Raw genomic sequence first — 19,476 nt, forward strand, 5'->3', positions numbered from 1 at the left:
CTGTTATCAACACCCTTTATCTGCACTGTTGCATTTTCAACACTCAGGAGGTAGGGAATACTAACATCTCCACTTTATGCATGAGGAAGCTGAAAAATTAAAGGCTAAAACTTTTTCTCAAGTTTACACAGCCCACAAGACATAGAGCTGTGCCTCTCCCAGACAGTCTAGCTGTAGAGGGAGGGAGGGGAACTAGCTCACTCTACTCTTCTGATGGTCTGGCCTTATGTACAAGGCACATGAGCTACCCCGAGATGAGGGTCATCCAAACTTGAGAACATGTGCCAACTGAGAAATAGAACACCAGGTCCTTCTTTCCTAGAAAGACCTATGTTATCTTTCATAGCATAGAAGAAGAGATGTGCTTTTTCATCCAGTCACTGCTCATAGACCCATCCTAGTACTGTCAGCACAAAAGGCCTAAAAGCCAGAATACAAATGAGGACTGCAGGTTCCAGGCAGAATCAGAACCAAATGCAAAGCAGGGAAGTGGGCATCCAGATTGCTTCAAAGGTATCATGCATGAGAATGTAAATTCAATCATGTGAGGCACAGGAGGCCACCCTGCCCCTACATGGAAGGAGGGGCAGTTCCCTTCATGCTGTGTCCCTACAGGTGTGCAGCCCTGCAGGCCTCTCCCAGCTGCACAGTAGAGGCATCTTTTGCTGCTGTCAAGGGGATGTTGGGCAGGGCCCTTGCCCCAGCTCAGCCCTGAGCCTTTCCCACCAGAGGCGAGGCCTGCATGCTCATCTCATTATGAAGTGATGAGGTCCCTGTGAAGGTCTCAGGAGAAACTTTTCCACCCTGTGAAGAGCTCAAGCCACAGCATAAAATAGAATTAATTGCACCACTGATAATAAACTGGGTGGATGAAGGCAACTGATACGTTTGATCTTTGAGGCATTTCTAATTTGAAGGATTATTTGTTAGTTATCTTCTGGGTTTCCATAAAGAGCAGTTTAATTCCCTAGAGGCTGAAGCAGAAACACCTTGTCCCATAAGTCACCAGACCTTGGCTGGGAAGGGGAACTGTAAAAAGGCATGGTTTGGTTTGTTTTGCTTGGCAAAACAAAAACAGCAAGCAGGTCCTGGAGGAAGTGTATTTAGAGCCAGGGCCATTTAACTGAGTCTCAAATGCAAGAGAGAAGGAAATTTTACCTTCTGTTCAGGAGGATGTACATCATCACACAAGCCTTAACATTGACCTCATCAACCCCCAGGATAAACTCGATCCAAACAGGGGAAGACATGTTCCTGAGGAAAGCACCTTGTACCCTTAAAAAAACTCAGGTGTCATCCAGCTGTGACAGGCAGGTCTTGATTCTGGAAACTCTAGTTAATAGATGGGACCTGGGACATGCTTAGCTTTCTAGAGATATGAATGACATAGAGACCCCAGTCTGCAGACTGAAGTTTTCACCCTGAAAGTACGGGGGGAGGTGGGGAATGGAGACCTGAGAAAAATAAGGCATATTGAGGGAGAGGAGAGAGAAGAGGACAGTAAGAAAACATCAAGTTGAAACGTTACACGGGAGACTCTAGGGAGATGAGTGAGATAAATGGCACAAAACATGAGTTGGAGAAGGAACTAAATGCACTAAACTGCAAAATCTGCAGTGGCTCAGAGATCCAGAAGTATCTAGGACACATGTCCTCCAATTCTAGGAAAATGCCAGAATTTCTCCTCCAACTCTTTCAGCCTGGAATGAGCTCGCTGCAGATTGAAACTCCCAAAGTCATGGTGGATGACTGAGCCAGATGTAGGGAGAAAGACAAAGTTGAGAGGATGTGACCTGCCCACCTGCAGCTAGTAGGCAAGAGGAGGGATGCTGACAGCAATGACTGCAGCTGTGAGTCATTAAACACTGCACTTATTGGGTGGGCCTCCTGTATTGTCTTATTTAGAACTCATTACCATTTTACAGGTGGGTATTACTGTAACCTTCATTTTACAAGAGACACAGAGTAATCCTTGTAGCACAGTGGTCAGAACATGGAGTTCTGGAACCAAGCTGTCTGAGTTCAAAGTTGTTTTCTGAACTTAATACCTCTGTAACTTGGACAAATCATTGAACCTCTCAGCTCCTATTTCTCATCTGGACAGTAAAAGTGAGGACAGCGAAAGTGTTAGGGTTCTTGTGAGTATTTAGTGAGCCAAGGACGCCTGATGCTGGAGTCACGGGAAACACTTACTATACATTGGTGCTTGGTATTATGTAATTGCTTCTGTTCCTAAGTGACCTGCCCATGAACACTCCTGGTGAGGGAAGAGAGAAACTGCTACCCCAGGCCCTTCTGATCGTGCAGGTAACCACAAAGCTGCATCGCTCTCATACGGGAACTCTCATACGGGAACTCTCACAGGAGGTAGGGGTGCTGACAACCTTAACAAGATAGTTTGTGCATTTCAATGGAGGAGCAACTGCATGGGTTTAAATGCAGTGGAGTATCAAGAATTAAGATGTACAAGATAGGTAGTTCTCAATGAATGGTTGCCATTCACCCAGTGGAGATGATGCAGAGAATGTTCCAGATACCAGAAAAAGAAAAAACCGTAAGCAAGAGCAGCAGGGATGTAGACAGCAAGTGTGGGGAGCAATAAGAAGCCAGCTTGGCTGGAGTGGAAGTTAACCTGAGAAATGCAGAGTAGGGCCATTTTGAGGTGAGTCTAAAACTTGTGGAATGAGAGCTTTGTAATAGACTCTCTGGACAAACAGGCTGCACAGTGACGATTCTAGAGGATGACTATAACATGGTGCTCAGCTCTGCCCTCCTAAGATTTCTTCCTGTCGGTCTTCAACATCTTTGTACATTGTCTTCTGGGATTCTCCAGCACAGATTTGGGACTTGCCTGGAAGCAAGAACCTAGCTTTTCAGACCTAACTTCCTTTTTAGAGCAAATCTCAAACAACCAGCAACAATATTGGGTCTACTTGTCTAAATCCAAGTTACTGTCAATCAAAGCACTTAGGCCAGTGGCTCCATGTTCTTGGATCCTGATGACTCCATATTGGGTGCCATTCATCCCCATGGCAATAAAGATGGAGTTTGGATTGAATTTTTTCTTAATTAACTATTCTCAGCACCCACTATGCATGAGTCATAGTGTGTGATCCTCATATGGAAAATGGCAGGGAGAGACATTCATTAAACTTTAATGAGCACACATCTCTTTTCCTGTGCTAGCAAAATATTTTGATGAGGAAAAAAACATATTTTATTAAAAGCAGAATAGAATTTTTCTCTGCCTTCCCATGTATTGATTGTCATAAACTACTTTAAGTCAGGAAAAGTCCCTTCCACATTTTAATTCTTAATGAACAGCTGTTTTGTGGAGAAAGGGATCACAGGGGAATTCAACTGGTCTTCAGACTATAGTTCAGTTTGTCTAGGGTCCGTGGCCTGTAATACAGGTGCAGAAATCTGAAGGGCTTCTCCCATTTTCAAGTAGCAGTGAAGGTGTGACAGTTTTCATATCCTCAGAAAATCAACTACAGAAAGATAACCGAGAGGCTCAGTCTGTTTCTAGAAGACAGAGAACTACAGTGGTAAGGCACAGGCCAGAGCAGACCTGCTGGTTCATAGTCCTATCAGGGCTGCTTTGGAATAATGACCACTTCATCTATAACGACCAGTAGTAACAGGTCATAGGCAAGTGTCAGTGTTGACCCCTGAAGAGGCCTTCCTGCAGCTAAGCTCCTCTAGGCCAGCACGTACACCTGAGCACTGTATCCCTCTGGGCTGGGAGGGAGACAGCCAGGGACCAAACTTTATAGCCTGCAGGGAGCTGCATCTCCTGTGAAGACGGGCTCCCTTTCTACCTGGCCCAGATGCACCATGGGTCAACCCTACATGTAGATCTTTTCTAGCTCTACACATTAGCATGGTTTGTCCCAATAGCAGCCCTAACATTTTGTTCAACTGGAGCTTCTCATTAGATGGCCACAATGTTTCCTGAGGTTAGCCATGGAATCCTCTTCCATTCCCTACTACACGTGTCCCCTGAGCAAGGCAAGATGGATGCTGAGGTGGGTGATAGGGCTCTGCTCCTCCAACATCTGATTCATATACCTTCATCTTGAAGGAAAGATTAAAATTGTGGAACTACTTGGGATGCAATTGGAATCCTGAACTCCCTGACAACAACTAGGTAAATTCTGAGGCTTAACTACAGTTTCATTTTGCTCTGAAGGAGCCCAAATATCCCAAACTGGTCAACAAGGCAGAATATAAGAAGAGAGACTATTTTCTAATCACCCCTGAGCCTTGACCATTTTCTCCATCGAGTTAGTCAGCTTTGCCTCTCTATACCTAATACCTGAGCTAAATCAGCTGAAAGGAAAACAAAAAGGGTTGTTTTGGCTCATGGTTTCAGAAATTTCGGTCTGTGGTCAGTTGGCTATGTTGCATATGGTGGTGGGAGCACACATAGTAGAGGAATCCTGTTCACTTGTTCACCTCATAGCAGCTGCAAAGCAAAGAAAGAGAAAGATGCCAATATCACCTTTAAAAGCACGCCCCAATGACCTAACTTTCTCCCACTATGCTCCACCTCCTAAAGGTTCCACCACTTTCCAATAATGTCACAGGCTGGGGACCAAACACATGAACCTTTTTGGGACACTTAAGACCCAAACCATAGCATCCTCCCTGTCTCCAGCCAAGCATGCTCTCTCCTCAGCCTCCCTGTGTACTCAGTGACTTGTCTCACTTGCCAGGACTCAGCCATGTCCTGCCCTTCAAGAGGACACCAAGGACAGGGGAACGAAGAGGGAGATGGGATTCTCCACCTCTCCATACCTGAGAAACTGAAGCCACATAAGTCCCCCAAAAACACTTATGAGCAAGGAAGGCCTCATGGTTGTCCAGACAACATTTTCTCCCTTTCAGCCTTAGATTCAGTAAATGCTGTTTCAGATGCTTGACCATGTAAAGATTATACTGAATCATCCCAATAAGTACACAAGAAACTGAGATCCAAGAGCCCAAGTGACTTGCTCAAGGACACATAGTGGAGGCCCCCAGTACTCAGATCCAGAGTTAGCTCACTCTCTGCTCAATCTTACCTGAAGAACATCACTGTATGCCCATGAAAGAGTGTGCACCCATGCACATGTCTCCCAGACAACAGCATCCCTCACACTGTTGCAGGCCATCCATGGAGAAAATAAAAGATGTCTGTCTGTGAGGTCTTGCCATGAAAGAATCTGAGCAAGTGACACTTACTTACTGCAGGTGAGGCACTCCAGCCACTGCTTTTTATGCTCAGGGAGCCAACTGCACCGACTGTGGCTGTTGGTCTTGGAGAATGATGACCACAGAATCAGACAGTGGGTGTGCTCAGCTAGTGGGGAGAACACATCCAAGACTCTTATCTGTGAGGGAGCCCTGCCACTCTGCGTGTTCACTATTTCCACCTCTCCTGCAAGCACAGCTATGCATCAGTGTGCCTTAGAGAAGGAAAATGATACATCACTGGTAAGTGGGATACCTAAAACATAATTTGCTCTATGCATTTCCTGTTTGCTATTTTTTTAATCTTAAAAAAAATCACAGACAAAGAAAACACCTAGGAGAACCAATTCCATCTACCCACTTGTAATTCCACTACATTTGGGGCAACTAGAGATATTTCAAAACATGGTATCTCTAGCTGAACCCTAAATAGAAAATCCTATTATCATCTAGTAATGTACACCAAGGCCCCAAGGCCACCTTGTCACATTTCACTCTGGCATAGGAATCTAATTCTTTCCCCAGAAAGTCAAAAAGAAAGAAGTGGGTGGTAGATGTGTTTTCAAATTTAGCTCAGGGTCAACTTATAATCATTGTCCTCAATGCATGGTTTAGTGATAACATAAAAAGTGAACACTGCAAATGATTCTACTGTGGATTTCAGAAAATAAAGAAACTATTCCTGCCAAAAAAAAAAAAATGTTACTATCTATATCTCTCACTTGTCAAAGATCACAGTGTAAGTAGTGTTTAAAGATGAATGTTTTAGAGTTAGAAAGACCTAGATTTATATCCGGTTGGTTTTGCCAGCTTACTATCTCTATCAGTATTTTATTTGTCGTCTAAGTTTCACTTTCATGCCAGTAAAGCCAGGATAATAATGTCTGCCTCTAAGCCCAAAAGGTCATAGGAATTCAGTAAGACAATGTAAACAAAATGACAATCAGAGCACCTGCATCACTAAGTAAGCACTCAGAAAATATAAGTTGGTTTTGTTATTAATGAGTATTATTAAACAGAATCAGTATAGGGGTTGACAAAGCAATGATCTAGTACTACACTATTGCATTCACAACTCATCCACTCCACTTTATTGTGGGAACTCAAGTAGATTATGTAACTGCTCTGTGCCTCAGTTCCCCCATCTGTAAAATGAAGACTCATAGTATTTACTCAAGAGTGTTGTGAAGATTGAGTTGATAGAACTTTCTGTAATGATGGGTGTGCTAGTCAGTGTTCCATCATTCCATCACTGTAACAATCTTTCCTCCTCAAAAGGAGGAAAGATTTATTTGGGCTCACAGTTTCAGAGGCTTCAGGTCATGGTCACTTGGCTCCATTGTTTCTGGCTCTGTGATGAAACAGAGCCTCATAGAAAAGCAAAACTGCTCACCTCATGGAGACCAGAAAGCAAAGACAGACAGGAAGAGCCCAGGGGCAACATATATCCTTCAAAGCCATATCCCCAGTACCTACTTCCTGCAACTAGGCTCTACCTACTTTCTGCCACCTCCCATTAATGCCATCACATCATGAATCCATCAGTGGATTAACTCAGTGATAATGTCAGAACCCTGATGATCCAGTCACTTCCCAAAAGCCCCACCTCCTAACATTGCTGTGTTGGGAACCAAGACCTCAACACATAAGCCTTTTGGGGGATATTCATATCCAAACCATAACAATGGAATATCCTAAACCCTCGCTGTCCAGTACACATCCATCAGCCACATGAAGCTCTTGCACTCTTGAAATGTGGCTAGTCCTATCAAGGAATTGAATTTTTAAATTTCATTTAATTTTGATTAATTTAAATAACTACATGTCACTAGTGGCTATGCTGTTGACCAGCACAGTCTTAGAACACTGCCTGACGTGGGTAAAATCATTAGCATTATTTAGCAAATGGCAGCCTGTGTTAGGGGCAGTGTGGATGCTGGAGCTGGTGAACACAGTTTACAAACAAGCTATTGCTTCTTACCAGCAGTGACCATGGAATGAGGAGGAGGGAGGAAATCCAATTTCCAGTACTACTGGAAGACATGATTGAAAGCACTTGAAATAAGGGCTTTTAGGTGAATCCAATAAATTGTGTGAATCAAATTTCCAACTTAATTCATTTTCACTCTCTCAAACTTTTCCCTTCATTTCAGTTTTGGTTTTGAATACAATTATGCATTTTGTGAAGCATATATTCGGCGGAAGATAACTTGTGATTCCTAAAGAGTAATTCCTTCCAAAAAGTTTATATAAATGTCTCTCTCTCTGTGTGTGTTAGCAACTTTTCTGCTTACCATAGAATCAGAATAACTGCTCATTACCATGAAATAGTATAAAAGACAAGAAATCAGTGTGTAAATATTGGTGAGTGAATTTTAACTTGGGAAGATATATGACAGACTGATTTTTTAAAACAGAGATATTCAAAATCAAATACTGGAAAAAAATCAGGGCAATCAAATGTATAGAAAAGCATGTAAAGTCACATGTGCTTTGTTCTTTTCTCTGGTCCACATAATAGAATACTTCCCTAAAGTCATACATGAGTTTCTTCTTGATCTGTCCTCTCTGGATTGTCTAAACTCTCCCTTTATTCAAGGCTTTTGGAGAACAAGAAAATCAGAAATACAACTATACTGACATAGAATTGTTCTTACAACATTAAAGAGAAAGGAATAGTACAGAATTCTGGAAGAATTCAATGCAAACAAATCCTTTCCTCCAAAATAGTCATTGCTACCCGCTTTCCCAGACATAATAGCACATTGCAATCACCTAAGTCAACACATAGCATGGGAACGCTGTGTGGGGGCCTCTTTTTCCTCACAGGAAGTGGGAGGAAATACCTCCACTTAAGTTTCCCAAGCAGGAATGCTGAACATTGGGCAGACTTTCATCCTTCAGTTGGTTTGAGTTTTTAAGATTCAATGTCATTTCAGTCAGTGGTCAGGAAGGTTAAATTCTGGATGCTGGAGATTAATGCCAGAAAAGGATCAGTGAGCCTTGCTAATTGCAAGAGAAACACAGTACACCTGAAAGGAGTTCTTCTTTCATCTCCCCATCTCTCTCCAGCTCTTTTTTTTCTTTTCTTTTTTGGTAGTGGGGTTTGAACTGGGGTTTTTGTGACACTGGACCTCATGCTTGCTAGGCAGGAGCTCTTACCACTTGAGTCATTCCACCAGACCTCTCCCCAGCTTTCTCGTGGTTCCAGTGTTAGAGAAGTCTAGGCGGTGTTGATATACCCATGCCACCAGCTAATTACAGTGATAATCTGGAAGTAAACTGATTGGGCATGACACCTGGAATTATCCAAGAAGGCTTAGTCTTATGATCATATCCACATCTGAAGCCTTATCCATGAAACCCCAAGCACATGGGGTAGCCTTTCAAATACAAATTGAACATCCTTAATCCAAAAAAGCAAACTTCAACATACCCTCAAAAAGTTTCAGATTTTGGAGTATTTCAGATTTTGGATTTTCGGATTAGCAATGTTTAACTGGTAAAGTCTACGTAAATATCCTAAAATCCAAAAAACTCCTGAAATCGCACACAACCCATGCTTTTTAGGTGTGCCTTCTGTTGTCATCAACTCTATTTGCCCACCTCTAGACACCCCCAAACCCATCTTTCTACCCACTGCCCCCCAGGAAACGTTGACAGGAATATAATAAACATGGAAAGTTGGCTAAAAGTTTCATTTTTTTGGAGATTCCCATGGACATAAATTTAGTCAGAAAACCATTTTATTCTTAACTGTGGAGTCAGTGGGCAAGGAGCCTCTTCTGTGGGTGGTGTCCTCCTTGTGTGCCTCCATTCATAAGAAAGGCTTGTTTCTATGTGTTTTCTCCTGTATTCCAAACTGGCAAAAGAAACGATGTGATGATATCTGGTCATTACATAGGAAAATGAAGCAACCAGTAAATTCTACTTTGAAACAATTCGCCTAACTTATTAAGTATTTATTGGGTACTGGGTAGGTATTGGAGTTCAAAGTGAATGAAAACCTATGGTAAGTAAACTACCCAGAGCATTGCTACTCTAAGAAGCCTGAGCTGTAGTGTGTTCATGCTTTTCAGTGCACCTTGCATATGCTCTATGTGCACTATCTCATCCTACCCTTTCTTACAAAAAAAGAACTGTTGTTATTGTCATTATGATTATCTTGTCAAGTGACTTGGGTCTTATATAGATCCACCCATTCAGTATTCACCCATAAACCCATAAACAGACAAACAAATCCCATCACCACATGGCTATTTTCCAGCACACTGAGTTTGTACGGGGAAAGCAGAATCTTCCAAGTGTGAGGCACATAGTAAACACAGCATAAAGAACAATAACAGTAATAACAATAGCATTCTATATATGTTATCCTATACAAATGTCAGTCCTGGTTTAGAGACAAGAAAGCTGAATTCTCTGAAAGTTTGAGTCACCCAAAGCACTGCTGCCGGAGTGTCAGAGCTGGCATTGAACTCTGGTCACCTCATGTGATGTTTTGCCAAATACCTGGTACTTCTGAGAGTTGTTATGGATAAATTCACCCATGAAAAGCCCATGTGCCCCTGGGCTTCTACCCTCCAGTACTCATGTGGTATCTGCAGATGAAGTCTCTTGTCCCTATTTTAGTATTTAGATTCCTATTCTTCAAGTTCAAATAAGGACTCTCTTCTAGGAAATCTTTCTTTGTAATGTGTCTGAAAGTAAGAAGGCACAAGCCCCCTGTGGCATTTCCTACCTCTTGAACTTAGGAAATTCCCTCACATCCTGGCAGGAAATTTGAATCCTTCCAACAAGCAGAGTTCACCTGGCCACCCTCACCAAAGAAATCTATGACTACACAGAATGCACTCTTGCTCCCGCTGATAGAGAGCAGCCCATGGCCATGGCCATTAACCTGAGCTCTAATTAAGGTGGTTATTATAATGAGGAAAAGAATCTAATTAGTCATTTTCCATCTTTTTCTCAATAGGTATCCCCCAGTTAAAGCAATATGCTCACTCTGGTTGCATTGCCAAAACAAATAAATAACCATGTGGTAAAACTTTAGCTAATGTGAAAATGCTAAGGAGACAGGAAAGCAGAATGGTTTTCATTGTGGCTGATGGGCTGTGTTCTCCATTGACTTGTTTTGTAGGTCCAAGGTGCTGCTATAGTTGGTTCTGACATGATTGTGACTGTTGAGTTCACCAATCCTTTAAAAGAAACTCTGAAAAATGTCTGGATATACTTGGATGGTCCTGGGATGATGAGACCCAAGAGGAAGATGTTCCCGTAAGTGTTAGAAAGGAGTGGGATGGCAGTGTGGGCTTTGGGAAGCTTCCCTCTCTTTATCTTTTCCATTCATACATCTAATCTTCATTTAAAATGTTTGAGAATCTGATACTTCCTTCTGGACAACTTCTGTAAGGTATGGGGTAAAAATAGGGTTGGATTGACCAACACGTCCATCATTGAATCCTTAACATCACCCCCATGAGGTAGATACAATTATCATCTCTTTTCTGTAGCTGAGAAATTTGAACCTTCAGGTTTGGTTGGTTTATTCCCATATTATGTGGTTTATGAGAGTAGAATCAAAATTCAGATTCAAGGTGGCTAATTTCAGAAGTCAAGTTTGGGTCATTGTGCCATGCTATCTCCTCCTAAGCCAATCTGCTAATATTCATTGAGTACCTGCAGTGTGTCAGATCTGATGCTGAAAGATGCCCCCCTTTTTTTTATTACAGGATCCTTCTTTTGAACTCCACCTCTCAGATTTACAACCCAATCACTGCATAGAACTGTTGTTTCTCAGTTGCTGTTCTTTTAGTTGGTCCTATAGAAAGAATTGGTTCCATCCTGGCATCCAAAGACCATCCAGGCTCTGTAATATTAAGAATGGAACTTAGCCTCTTCCCCATCCAAAGCCATCAGATCGCATTCTACAGGTCTGTTTCTATGGCTTCTATTGACAAGAATGTCACCCGCCAAGACAGCGGGTCAGGTGGCTCTAACTGTAGGAAAATATGACTTTTCTACCTTTCCATCCTACCTGTGAACTTAATGTCTTATCTGGACTGATATAAAATATGGCTCATCTCTCTTCCATCTGATGGCTTAAAAGGTTTGCAAACAGCTGTCTCATCTTCCTTGAGTCTTCTCTACTTGGGACCAAATGCCTGTCCCGACTTCATCTTTCTCACTTGTAATATGGTTTCAGCTCCCTCCCTCCCCCCCACCCCCGACACTCCAATTTGTCAGTGCTCCTCTTAAAGTGTGACACTAAGAATGGAGTCCAATCTTTGAGGTTTATTACTTTCATTTCTACCACAAATAAGTCCCTGTCAGCATCAATCAATCTAGCACATTTCTTTAGGGTGACCTTCTAAGGCATAGAAAAGGAACTGGAGGTCTTCCGAAACTGCCTATGACCCACTATATCAGGAATTTTCCCAATGCCCTTTATGGAAGTCGCCTCATGCTGTAAGCTGTAGGACAAGTGCCAGGCTTCACTCACCCTTTCTGGGACAGTTTTATTGCTCAAAAAGGGCCTTCTGTGTTTCTTTCTACCTACAAGGCTTACAACTATGTCCCATCATTTAAGAGATGCCTTATTACAGATGTAATACACAACAGAAAAAATAATTTTAGTATATTTTTAAATGCAAACACAAGACATCACAACCTCCCTGTGCTAATAAGAAAGTTCCAGGAAAAAAATAATTAAATTAGGAATCAACCCCTGCTAGAGGGAGAGGTCAGCAGCAATAGCCCTGCTTTCGTCAGAAACGACAGTCTCACTCACCCATTCTCACACCTTCCCACTCAAATCAGATGCAAGAATCACTCAGGCAAAGTGAAACACGTTTCCTTTCCCAAACAGCCCCCTGCTGTATCCAATTTTTCCTTCTCATACAGTAGCCCCACAAGCTTCATCTGAGCGTACCAAAGCCTCCTGCAACCTTTACACGACTGGCCTCAGAATTCCACCTTGATCAAGGCCAACACATCTGCCATAGTTTGCATAAGTAAGCCCCAAATGTCCCTATATAAAGGCTTGGTTCCCAGCCCAGGGTGGTAGTATAGAGTAATGCTATACACCTTTAAAGGTTCTTAGGTCCCTGGAGACCTTGAATAATCTTCTTCTTCTTCTTCTTCTTCTTCTTCTTCTTCTTCTTCTTCTTCTTCTTCTTCTTCTTCTTCTTCTTCTTCTTCTTCTTCTTCTTCTCCTCCTCCTCCTCCTCCTCCTCCTCCTCCTCCTCCTCCTCCTCCTCCTCCTCCTCCTTCTCCTCCTTCTCCTTCTCCTCCTCCTTTTTCTCCTCCTCCTCCTTCTTCTCCTTCTCCTCCTTCTCTTCTTATTCTTCTCCTGACTTCTCCTCTTCCTTCTTTTTCCTGGCTTGACATGTGAGGTGCTTGCTCTAACACAATATGATGTACTGCCCTCACTAAAGGACCAAACCCATGGAGCCTCCCAATCTTGGACTTGAACCTCTGTAACTGTGAGCTTAAATCAACCCCTTTTTTACTTCATAAGTAGTCTGTGTCAGATATTTCATTATAGTAATGGAAAGATGACTGATACAGCATGAAAAGGGATACTTTATGTGTTAGAAAAAAGATGAATCCTCACAGAGTGCAATGGCTTGCCATACGGGAGGCACAGGAATCAAAGTAGGTTAGGGCTCAAATGCTTTGCTGTTTGTTAATGTGTGACATTGGTGTAGCAAAATAGGGTGCATCAAGGAAAAGATGATGGACACAGGGAAGATGTCCTGCCCACATGCTGGCTGAAAGTACTTACCACCGGTACAAAAGTTTATGGAAGATGGAAGCCCAGAGGAGAAGCTAAGGGGTCTGTCTGAATTCCTCATCAGTTCAGGCTGCTACAACAGAAATACCACTGGGCTGGTGAGGTGGCTCAAGTGATGGAGTGTCTGCCTAGCAAAGCCAAGCAAGTGTGAGGCCCTGAGTTCAAACCCCAGTACTACACAAAAAAAAGAAAAGAAATACCACTGCTTGGGTGGCTTAAACCTCAAACCTTTATTGTTCACAGATCTGGAGCCTGGGACGTCCAAGATCAAGGAGCTAGCCAATTAGGTTCCTACTGAGGATTCTTTCCCTGGCTTTCAAGCAGTCATCTCCTCACCATGTACTCACAGACATGGTAGAGTTAGAAGGAGGGCAAGGTCTCTATACCTTTTCTTCTCAGGGCACAAATCCTATAGTGAGGGCCCCACCCTCACTTCCTTAGCTAACCTAATTACTTTCCCCAAACTCTCTTCTAAATACCACCACATAGGGGATTAATGCTTCAACATAAGAATTTGGAGAAGACTCAAATATTCAAACCATAATCCTCCTCAGTTTCTCATGAGAACTCAGATCCAGGCTGGAATCCCTCCCAAGCAAGGGATGATTTATTTGTCAGAGACAGTCAGAAATGTAGAGAGAAAAAAGCATCTAGATTGACTCAGGTCTTTGGAGCGAGCCCTACTTTCTCTGTTTCCTCCTGACTGGCACATACCTTTACAACCAGGACCTGAGCCAGCTAGCATCCACTTCCATATGGACAGATAATTAGAAACACTCTACTGTGTCCCACGTTGCTGAGGTCTGATCTGGGAGTGCCAAACCCACGTGATAATTTGGGTTTCTAGACAGTGTAATTCAATAGAACCAAAATCCTATAAAAGGACACCCATCTTAAATCATCACCCCATCCATCTACCCATCCCCTTGCCAGGTTTGTATCTAGAAAGCAAGAAGTCTCAAGTCTAAACCGGAGAGTTTGGGTGGCAGGAACTGGTGAGCTGGGAATTGGAGCCAGTAACAAAGAAGGCAATGTCGCATCTCAGTCCTCACTTGGGGTAGGATATTACCTCTTGTTTTCCCCCCACTGCTCCTCCCTGCTTCACATACTCAGAGGTTCTGCTCGCATACACTCTCAGCCTAGGTTTCTGCACTTAGTACTTCCAGAATATCAAATAATTCATCTTCCAGATTCATTTTTCTCCTTAACAAATAATTAGATTCAGTGAGTTATTTCAAAAGAAAATTCCCCCAACTTTATGATTTGAGTTTAAACTTTACATTTCTCAAGTAGGACAGAAGTTAAGAACTACACACATAGAGGACAAACTCTAGGTACTTGCAGTTTATTGTAATAATAATCCCATTTGCCTGCAAGCATTCAAGATGATAAATGGCCAGTAGATCCTGATGATTCAGCACATTACTGAGAATCATTTATCACAGCATCCATCCCCAGGAAATAGGATTGTTCCAACATTATTCCTCTTACCCAAAAGAGCAAATGATTCTGTCTCTTTTTCCGTTATGTATTTATCAGTAGGTAAGATGACATGCATGTGTATCTTAGTATTTTCATATGTGCACATTATTATGCAGACGGTTTTAAAACTAAGAGCAAATGGTGCAGTAAGGCTCAAGATTTCGTTCCTGTTTGAAATACCTACCTACATTTCACAGTCCCAGCTTAGGTCGTCAGGCTGACAACTTTCACAATGTGCTTCTGATCTTTCATGTAGAAAGCCAGGGGAGAGAGAATGAATGGACTGAGTAAAAATAACACAGCTGTTTTGAAATAAATATCCTAAACCTATATTCATATTGAATTGATCATTATAAATTAAGTATAGAGAATTATCTTTCTGCATACAGGTAGGCGGAACTTCCCTAGTTATGTTGTAGAGAGTTCAGGCAGAACAAAAATAACCACAATGGTAATAATAATAATAATGTACTTCTAACATTTCTTGGTACTTACCATGTCTTGCCACTGTTCTAAGGGCAGTACAAATATTAGCTCACTCCACCCTCTTCTCACCCTACTCAATATTTAATAGTATCCACCTTTTAAAGGGAAAGAAAAAAATTATGAGGTCAGTGTTCTTCAAACTCTGAATCATAAAATCAGTTCACTTGACTTGAAAACACACTCACAAGTTTAAGTTATATGTGTGTTTCCACATAATTTGGTTGCTATATAACATGTTAAAATAACTTGTAAGACCTTATTTATAAAGAACAAAAATAAAGAAAATCATTGGCAAATAATGAATTAATTTAGACATTTTAGATTATCAGTGTCAAAGTCATTATCTGAAGCCCCATAGAGAGAGCTCTCCAAGCCTTTTCCAATTCACTGGCTACAGATATGAGAGAGAAGAGGATTTCTTATTTAGTGTCTGGACTCTGAGATTTCAGTCCTATTCCCTTTTTATCTCAGAGGATGTACACCCACAGCTAGTCAAAATATATATTGCTTTACTGACGTTACAGGAAATTTGGGGGCTCTAACTAAACACAGAAGATGTCAAGAGGGGATGCAGTGCTTTACCCTGCTTATTCCCTTTTCTTCCTTGATTCTCATCCCATACTTTTCCATTCGTTGGAATACAGGTCTTTGTGGGAGACACTAAGCATTGCACATTATTTAGATAGCTATGTCTGTTTTTTTTTCAGAATGGATCCATCCATTCCAATTTGCTTTTTTCTCTATTGTTCCCATCTATGAGGCAGCTATAAACATGAAATAAACCCCACACATGATAGTGCTCATTATGGAACCATATGATAAACAAAAACATTTTGACTTGGTATTCTTTGTTGCATGGTAATCAACACCTCCATTTTCATAACTTCTAAGCACCTAAACTGCTGAAATACTGATAGAGGACTCCAAACGCACTGGAAATCACATTCAAGAAATAGCCATTTCAGTGACCACCAAGGGACTTTGAGAATCAGCTGGGTTTGCATGTGGAAGAGTCAGATTTGGAACAAGCTCTACATAGCACTGAGGCAGACAGTACAGATTGCACTGTGTCATCTCTTGCTGGAAGCAGCTGATTCTTTTGCTACAGGGTAGGTCTTCTTACCATCCCTCATGTGGCTTCCAGATGTTTAGGTGAAATTCACAATAGTATAGGCTCTATTCTACTAACAGGAATCTGGAAAGTCTGTGCAGTTGGCTCAGATTCTAGCTTTTCCATTTCCTGGGCCATGAGGTTCTGTGACTTTGGAGATTCTGTAGGTTCCTTAGGTCTCAGCTTCCTCATCTGTAAAACAGGACATTGGGCTAGGTCATTTCTAAAGCCCTTTCTGATTCTGACATGAATCCTATGAAAAAGATCAGATTCCTTTTTTTTTTTTTAACTTTTCAAGACACTCATGGTGCTCTGGATTCATCTCTCTTCTACTCTCACAAAAAAAAGGCATCTCTGGGTCCCATGCTACGCCTTCCAGTATGCCAGTCGAAGGGTCAAAGAGCCAAGGCCAGGAATCATACATGCACAAGATGTTCAGGAAGTTCTTGATACTGAACCAAAGGGCATCTGTTCTCCTTGAGAAATAAAACCTGTGAAACAGTAAGCATCTTTTATAGAAAATAGCAGGAAACATAATGTACAGCCATAGAGCAGGGATTTGGAACTCAGGTAAGCTGGGATCAGACCTCATCCTTGCCTATTCACTAACTATAGAATCTTAGAAAATTACTTCAGTAATTTAACTCTCCATGTGTTAAAGAACATGTACCTTCAGGCACCGTCACACAAATAAATTTGCACAATATTCCTCCTATGCTTACATGAGGGATGCATGAGAAGCACCCCAGAAAAATCTAAATTTCCCTGTCCCTCAGTCCATAACACCTAGGAAGACCTCTGAGCATGCACTGAGGAAGAAGAAGAGAACTCAAGACCATAAAAGGCCACCCCATTGCCAGGATAATTCCAGGCACTGGCAAGAAGCAAGAAAAGAAAGTCCATTCATAAAGGGAATCCAATTTGGTGGTTGAAAGGGATTACCAATTACAGAGTGTAAAGATACTCAAGTCAGATGGCAGCAGGGGGGTCATGACTAGATGCAGGGCCTCACAGAGGGGTTGTGACTTGCAGAATCATCCAACCAGGCTTTCAGTCCTCTGGCCAGCATCCGCTGACAGAAAGAGGAGACATGCAGGGGTTCTCATTGCTTCCTGGTCAAGGTGGGAAGCTAGATCTGTCAACCTCTCCTCTCTTTTCAATTCTTTCAGTGAAATCCGGCCCAATTCCACTGTGCAGTGGGAAGAAGTATGTCGGCCTTGGGTCTCTGGCCCTCGGAAGTTGATAGCCAGCATGACCAGCGACTCCCTGAGACATGTATATGGCGAGCTGAACTTGCAGATTCAAAGACGACCTTCCATGTAAACCCACAAGAGGCTGAGATAGGCCTGAGCACTTGGCCTCTTGCAGTGTTAGCTAAGGAAATTCTAATGCAAAAATAGCTCTTGCTTTAACTTAGCTGTGAAGACACAGACAGGACTGGAGAGGGCTCTAGCACGTGGATGCATGTACTTCAAAGATACTTTTCCACACCCAGGCTATCTGGCATGAAAGCTAGTTTTGAATCACTCCACCTTCCAAAGGATTCTGAGCATTAGCTGTAACTAAGCTCTAATTAAACTCTCATAGCTCATAAGAGAAAAAGTTATCATTTATCACCACAAATGGCTACAGCTCAGATATCAGAGGGCTGCCCTTAGTGAGGGATTTCCTCAATACCTGGCCTCATTTAAAACTTCCCCACTCAACATTTCCAGGCACCATACTCTCTCCAAGGAGGGAAGAACATGATTGTATCCTCAGAATTCTATTCCCCTTTCTTAGAAGCAGGTTCTACCCCCTGTGTTAGAATATTTTTCCCAGGAATTGAGTACAACATCATTTTTCTTTTTGACAAAGCCAGGGAAAGGTCTTTCATCTTGCACCTGCAGCCAAGCAATTGCCTGCCAAATTTCACAGATTACCTTGTAAGAAAATGTGGCCCCTATATTAACAAATTACATTCGTGGGAACTTAATCACCTAAGAGGAGATAAGAAAGCAGGTGCAATCTACGGATCTATTAAATAATGTAGTTTCTAGTGCATTTTATAGGTGTCACAGTGTGGCCTGATCAGCAGGAACAAATAGCCCTTACTTTAATGCTGTCTGGAATGCAGAACTAGAAAGTAAGGAGGCTGGTTTGGGACTGGGGGAATGAGGGTTTAATCTCCATAATTGGTGGTTGTACTTCACCTGTCTTTCCAGGATTGTCTCCTTCACACAATAGCACGGACCCAGGTCTTTTTTTATTTTTTTAGAAGCATAAGTTGGAAGAACTGGCAGATTTTGTGGTTAGACATGTGGAAAGACAGACAGCCCCTGTTTCTCTTTTCCTCATATTGCTGATGTTGAAACCTCACCCCAACACTTAGGTGCTGGAAGGTAACAGGAACTCAGTCTTGTAAACGGCAAATGCTAGTTCTGACCCAAGAGCAGAGGATGCCACCATCCTTTGTATTATGCTCCAAGGCTCCAATACTCAAGGTAGCTGGTATTAATTTGCAAAATGGATTTATAGTCAGAATTCCCCGTTGACATGCTTAGGGGGTGATTTAGGCCGGTAGACTGTGGTTCTTAACAAAAGTTACATAATGGGGAGGAACTGGGGGTTGGGAAGAGTTAGAATGGAATGCTCTGGTCTATGTAACCATGCTCTTGTCAATTTCCAAGCCTTTGCGACTGTTCCTGAGCCTTCAGTGCTAACCCATGGCAGTTAGCAGGTCCCAACATGGTACATCACACAGAACTCCTGGAGCCATCTCCAAGCATTTGCCAAACTTCTCAACACCCACCTTTAAAATGAAATGCATTTTTGCTAGACTGTTAAACTGGCTTGACTTAGAATATTGTTATTCATGAGAATGTAATAGATGCTTAAAATAAAGTTGATCTGATTATATTTTCATCTGCACAGAGTGAATGCTGTTAATTGCTAGTACTACATATGACTAACCACAACTCCTTGAGAAGCCATGGTTCCTCCACAGAGGAAAAGCTACTCCTGGATAGGAAGATGGCTGTAATAGGTGTTAATGTCATAGCTTGCTTTCCTCACCTCCTCTCTGCATTTTGTAAACACATTCACTGAAAGAGGAAATTTGCATACTTAGTTTAAAATTCAGCTTCTATAAACTGGAAAACCTCCATAAATATTTTCCCATGAACAATCTCATGAACCACTATGGTGACTCAGTGGACAACCAGCATGGAGTTCTATCACAATAAGCACCTGTTGTGGTCTTACAGCATGGATAGAAAATAAATGGCAGAGTGTATAGGATATCATATACTCGTGGTAGACCTCATGGAACAATTGAACTCAAAGAGGGCCTCAGAGTCCTTCTCAACTGCAGGTAGTAACTGCCAAC

General features: G+C 42.1%; 1 protein-coding gene across 2 annotated transcripts in view; it reads left to right on the forward strand.

Moving 5' to 3' along the window:
* F13a1 (coagulation factor XIII A chain) overlaps nt 1-19,007 on the forward strand; it is a 159,130-nt gene extending 140,123 nt beyond the window's left edge. For both annotated transcript variants that reach the window (XM_020185019.2, XM_020185020.2), the window contains 2 exons: nt 10,376-10,512; nt 17,279-19,007. In XM_020185019.2, the coding sequence (XP_020040608.1) occupies nt 10,376-10,512; nt 17,279-17,432 (291 nt within the window). In that variant the 3' untranslated portion in view covers nt 17,433-19,007. The remainder of the gene's footprint in view (nt 1-10,375; nt 10,513-17,278) is intronic.
* Nucleotides 19,008-19,476: the final 469 nt, after the last annotated feature.

Source organism: Castor canadensis, chromosome 8 (assembly GCF_047511655.1).
Source record: "Castor canadensis chromosome 8, mCasCan1.hap1v2, whole genome shotgun sequence".
Taxonomy (NCBI): Eukaryota; Metazoa; Chordata; class Mammalia; order Rodentia; family Castoridae; genus Castor; species Castor canadensis.